The sequence below is a fragment of the Lutra lutra genome, chromosome 10, assembly GCF_902655055.1.
Source record: "Lutra lutra chromosome 10, mLutLut1.2, whole genome shotgun sequence".
NCBI classification, from domain to species: domain Eukaryota; kingdom Metazoa; phylum Chordata; class Mammalia; order Carnivora; family Mustelidae; genus Lutra; species Lutra lutra.
In genome coordinates, this window is record NC_062287.1 from 65,563,255 (window position 1) to 65,569,254 (window position 6,000).

At 45.7% G+C, this 6,000-nt stretch overlaps 1 protein-coding gene across 2 annotated transcripts in view; it reads right to left on the bottom strand.

The window, feature by feature from the left end:
- The window catches only part of SBF2 (SET binding factor 2), a 483,767-nt gene extending 478,808 nt beyond the window's left edge, over positions 1-4,959 (bottom strand). For both annotated transcript variants that reach the window (XM_047693703.1, XM_047693702.1), the window contains exon 1: positions 4,744-4,959. In XM_047693703.1, the coding sequence (XP_047549659.1) occupies positions 4,744-4,798 (55 nt within the window). In that variant the 5' untranslated portion in view covers positions 4,799-4,959. The remainder of the gene's footprint in view (positions 1-4,743) is intronic.
- Positions 4,960-6,000: the final 1,041 nt, after the last annotated feature.

The window sequence follows — 6,000 nt, forward strand, 5'->3', positions numbered from 1 at the left end:
AGAGGGACAAACAGACTCCCTGCCAAGTGTAGAGATGGAGGCCAGCTCTATCCCAAGACCCTGAGATCACGACTTGAACCAAAGTCAGACATTTAACCTATTAACCAATCATGCCACCCAGGTGTCCCAAAAGAACATTTTGTAGGGACAGAAATGTTCTATACCTATACCTTAATTGTGGTAGTGGCTACATTTATGTATACACCTGTCAAAACTCACTGAATTGTTCAGTTAAAAAGGTGAATTTACTATACGTAAATTATACTTCAAAAAATGTGACAAAAGAAAAATTATCCCAAGTAAAAAAAATATATAATAAAATCATACATTTTACTATCCAGATTGTACAATTTATAAAAGCTTCTGGATTTTGTTACTTAAAAAAATAATCTTCCCTGGGGTGCTTGGCTGGCTCAGTACGGCGTGCGACTCTTGACCTCGGGATTGTGAGCTGGAGCTTCATGTGTGATCCAGAGTTTACTAAAATATAAAAAATAGGGGCACCTGGGTGGCTCAGTTGGTTAAGCATCTGTCTTCGGCTCAGGTCATAATCCCAGGGTTCTGGGATCGAGCCCGGCACTAGGCTCCCTGCTTGGCAGGAAGCCTGCTTCTCCCTTTCCCACTTCCCCTGCTTGTGTTCCCTCTCTCGCTGTGTCTCTCTCTATCAAATAAGTAAATAAAATCTTAAAAAAATAAAAATTAAAAAATAATTAAAAATTTAAAATAGGTCACCCTGGTGGCTCAGTCAGTTAGACGTCTGAACTCTTGATTTCAGCTCTGGTCATGATTTCAGCATTGTGAGATCGAGCCCCGCATGGCTCAAGTGGCTGGGCCTGAGCCGGCTTAGGATTCTCTCTTTCTATCTCCACCAAAAAAAATACATAATAATAAAAATAATAAAATAATCTTCCCTTTCCCTCCTGTGGGATGGTGAGTAATCATGTTAGCCCTGAGTGTGGTGGGGGTTGTCAGAGCCCAAGTGAACCAAGAAAGGAGTCCATATGGGAAGAAGACATATGTTCAACCCAAGCACTGGAAGAGGGTGTCAACACAGAGGGGCAACCTTGCATGGGACACTAGGTCTCACAGAGTGAAGAGGATGTCTTCACATGAAAGCAGTCCAATTTAGGGTATCAGAGCCTAACTGGGGTGAGAAATACATCCAGAAACAGCGAGGAAGCTAACATGGGGTGTTAGAATCAGAGCAGGTTGAAGAAGGTATCCCTAAATTGGGACATCCTAGTATGGGCTGTTAGCTTCTTACAGGGGTAGCAGAATGCAAGGGATATAAGGAAGAATCAGCAGAGAAAAAAGTCATCCAGGAGAGGAGAGGGTGGTAGCAAATATGAAAGTTTGTTTAAATACAGGAAGATATGAACAAATAAGTAAATATATTAAGGATAATGGAAGTCCGATTTCTTACTATGAGATAAGAGTATTATATCTCATAGTATATGTATATGCATATCTATATCTATATGAGTATATATATATATATATGAGTATTTCTTACTATGAGAGACAACTATTACAAATATGAAAAAGAAAAGAACTAGAACTTATACTGAAATGGGAAGTACTAGTGTGAACTCATCATTTACAATATATGCAGATAAATAAATATAGATATAAATGTTTGTGTACATACATCTATATATTCCCAGCTTCGTCCATTAAGAGGGGGTGGGAACATTAACAACCCAACAACAACAAACATATTAGCACTGAGATTGTAGCTTCAAAATGTCCGAGAAACAGCCAACTGCAGGACTAAGGCAGGTACGGTATAGGATAAATCTGTGCGTAAAAGACATGCTCAAGGAATGATGGGGACATGTTATAAGGACACAAAAGCCAGCCTGAATGAGCTCTTATTGGCCAAATGAGGAACAATCTAAACATCAAAATAAATTGTAGGGGTGCCTGGGTGGCTCAGTCACTGGGCATCTGCCTTCAGCTCAGGTCATGATCACAGGGTCCTGGTATCAAGCCCGCCATCCGCATCCCGCTCCCTGCTCAGCGGGAAGCCTGCTTCTCCCTTTCCCACTGCCCCTGCTTGTGTTCCCTATCTCACTGTGTCTCTCTCTGTTAAATAAATAAATAAAATCTTTTAAAAAAATAGTAATAGAATATAATCCACTAAAAAATATTCATACAGATAGAAATACAGGAATACATTAAAAGTTAGGTGAGGAGGGGCACCTGGGTGGCTCAGTGGGTTAAAGCCTCTGCCTTCGGCTCAGGTCATGATCCCAGGGTCCTGGGATCCAACCCCACATCGGGCTCTCTGCTCAGCAGGGAGCCTGCTTCCTCCTGTCTCTCTGCCTGCCTCTCTGGCTACTTGTGATCTCTGTCAAAAAAATAAAATCTTTAAAAAAAAAAAAGTTCTTAAAAGTTAGATGAGAAACAATATATTTACATAGTTTCAAAGTACTCCACACAAAACTATGTATTAACAATTACATATTAACTTTGTAGTGAGGAAGCCCAGCAGGCATTGCTTGTATCAAGTAAGTAATCAAAGTAAAAAAATCACCAGTAATGGGATAAACTGAAATTGTGTACCACCTGATAGACTGCAATGAGCATCACTTTTGTGATTTTTCTACCCAAGTATATAACCTGTATGTATCTAATAAATAAGAGAACAGATAATCCCAAATTGAGGGGCATTCTACAAAATAACTGCCCTGTAATCTTCATAAATGTCAAGGTTATGAAAGTCAAGAGAAGATGGAGGAACTGTTCCAGAATGAAGACTAAAGAGATATAACAAGTAAATGCAACATATAATTCTGAATGGGATCCTTTTGCCAGTAGAAAGATTAACAGCAAAATCAACAAAGCTTGAACCAGTCTGAAAACTAAATGGAGTACTGTATCAGTACAAATTTCCTGATTCTGATAACTGCATTGTGATTATGCAGGAGAATATTCTTGTTTGTAAAAAAAAAAAAAAAAAATGCACACTAAAGCATTCTGCGGTGATAGGGCATCAGGTCAGCAGCTTCCTCTCAAATGGTTCAGAGAAAAAGTTCTTTGTACTTTACTTGCAAGTTTTCTTCAAGTACATGATTGTTTCAGGTTTTTGGGTTTGTTTTTTTTTTTTTAAGATTTTATTTATTTATTTGACAGAGAGAGAGATCACAAGTAGGCAGAGAAGCAGGCTCCCTGTTGAGCAGAGAGCCCAATGTGGGGCTCCATCCTAGGACTCCGAGACCATGACCGAGAGACCACTACCGGAGCCAAAGGCAGAGGTTTAACCCAGGGAGCCACCCAGACACCCCTGATTGTTTCAGTTTAAAGTGAGGAAAAAAACAATTTTGATAAAAGTGAAATAATATTAAAAATAAACTGTAATTCTTCATATTGTTAATCTTGGTTAGACACCAGATTATGCAAAATTACTAGGAAATCAAATGTTGGAGCCAGAAGACACTTTAAATACAGCCCAACCCCTTCTCTTAACAATTGACCTCAATCAGGTTGTGAATAGTGAAAGATTTAAAAATATAAAACCCCACTGAAGGAAGTTATTAGAAGAGTAATAGTGAAAGGGGCAGTTGACCAAGAGTGGGTAGAACAATGACATTCTGCCACTACAAATGGCTCTAACTATCAGCAAAGCACAATCGCAGCATCTCCTCCAAAAGATGAAGGGCTTTGTCTGCCGCTATCTAAAATTCCTTGCAAACGTGCAACTGGAAATACCCTGAAATAGCTCTGCTTCCCAGTTCAGTTTATTACATTCCGCTTAGCTATACAGTAATACAAGGAAATGCAAATACAAAATAAACGTGCATGAACCCTGAACTTTAAGTTGCACAAGTCCATCATGAAACTGAAATACAAAGCATTTGCCAAATTGCTCCTTAGGAAGAAAGTTTTGTGATGAATCATAAGAATAATTAAAACACACATTAAACACTGCATGTCAACTACACTAAAAAAAAAAAAAAACAAACAAACAAAAAAACAAAAACAAAAAAAGCGCTTTTTAATCCAAAAAAAAATTTTAAACCGCAAATCAACGTGAAGCAAGACTTTCAGCGGTCGGCTGACTGTCCTTACTTAAAGATAGTGTTCAGACACTCTGAAATGACTGTCATATCTGTCCTGAAAGAACAGGGAGCATTTCCTAGAAATGTTTAAAAGTGCAAGGATCCTCTCCCCCTCCCCGGTACCACGCGTTCACTGGGGCGGTGACTAGACAGGCCCCCAACAACGCAGGGGTAAAGTAGCACTGGACTCTCTCAGCATTTCCTTTTGGAGAGGACAGCCCCCTGCGTCACTCGTTACTCACTCAGGATGCAGGGCAGAAGTTTATCCCCGACGAACTTAACACAGTTGGCTCCCGCCCTCCCAACCCCGCAGTCCTGCCCAATCTCGCCAGCACCAGGGCGCTGCCCCTGGTACCCGGCCTCCTCCAGCGCGAGGGTCGCGGCACCCAGACTTGCCTCGAGCTGGCCCAGCTGGGCCTCCCTGAGCCCCGTGTACGCAGCCTCCTCCCCCTCTTCTCCCCCCCCTCCCCTCGTGCGGGTCCCTCACGCCCACCGCGAGGCTCAGCCCCGCCAAGAAGGCCGGACAGCCACCGGCAGCTCCGCCGCCGCCCGGCCCGGCCCTCCCCGCCTCCCGGCTGCGATGCCCTGCCCCGCAGAGCCCACTGGACAGCAGCCGGAGGGTGGGGGTTAGGGGAGACGGGGGCGGGGAGGCCTGGGGGCGGCGCCCGCCCCACACCCTTACCTGGCTTCTCGTGGTCGTAGCCTACTACGATGAAGTAGTCAGCCAGCCGGGCCATGGCCGCCGCCCCCGCGCCGGAGAAGCAGGTGCCGGTAGCCGCCCTCGCCGCCGCCGCCCACCCGGCCCGGGAGGGCTCAGCATTTTCCCTGCAGCGGCAGTAGCGGCAGCGGCGGCACTTCAGCCATGTTTGACAACCGAGGCGCAGTCTGCGCCTGCGCCGCGCGGAGCGCCCGCTCCTTCCCCGCCCCCACCCCCGCTGACTTGGGAACCCCTTGCGGGCGGTGAGCCCACTCCGCAGCATCTAGGGCCGAGCCGACCGCTGGTTTGCGGAGTAGGCGGCTGGGGGTATTCCCGCCACCTCAGCCACTCCAGGCGGTTCATTTGAAGCCTGGCTGTCCCTTCGTGCGCCACCTCCGCCTCCCCCTCCCCTATTTTTTCCAAAGCAGGAGCCCTTCCTTCCGCCTTCTCTATTCTTTCTTTCTAGATCTGGTTAGAAGAGACAGGGATGGTTGAGAGGTCTCCTGGAAAGTTTGCTTTTTCCCCTCCCCCGCTCTACTCCCCTCCCAAAGACGAGATTCTCCCGCCTTCGACTGGAGCATGGAATTTGCACTGCCAGGGCTTTTGCTGCACGTTTCCTGTTTATGTTGTGCAGATGGGAATTTAAGGAACATGCCACCGAGCAGGCGGGGGGAGGGAGAGGCTTTTGCGCAATCTTGAGGCGCCTCTTGCTTCAGTGCTGGGTGGGCTGGGGGCGATTGGTCTGGGCTTCCCCGGGAGTGCCCGAAGTGGGAGAGGGCGGGGGGGGGGGGGTGCGAAGGAGGAGGAGCTGGATTCCGTCAAAGAACGGGGCATCACCGGGATCCTCCTAAACTGGCGGGATCCAACGGAGTACGAGGGAAGAGGCTTTGTCTCTCTCTCAAGGGAGACCCTCCCTTCTGCATTTTCTCTGCTTGCAACGTTCCCAGGGCTTTCGAAGCCAGAGCAGGTTGACTTCAACTTCCCTACTCAAGAACGCAATAAAATGAATTAGTGGGTCTCATCATCCAATCTAGGAATTATCTAGGTCATTTTCTTGTTTGCTGTTCGATTTGATCATTTCGAATTTGGCTGGTGAGTCACCCAGATGACTTTGTCTTGTCAATTGTTAGTATCTTAGGAAGTTTTAGTAGTTGGATAAGTTACAGGTGGTAGACTGAAGTTTTGGGCTCTCCATGATTTGTACATATGATCATCTTCGTGGTTACTTACCACTACTCATTA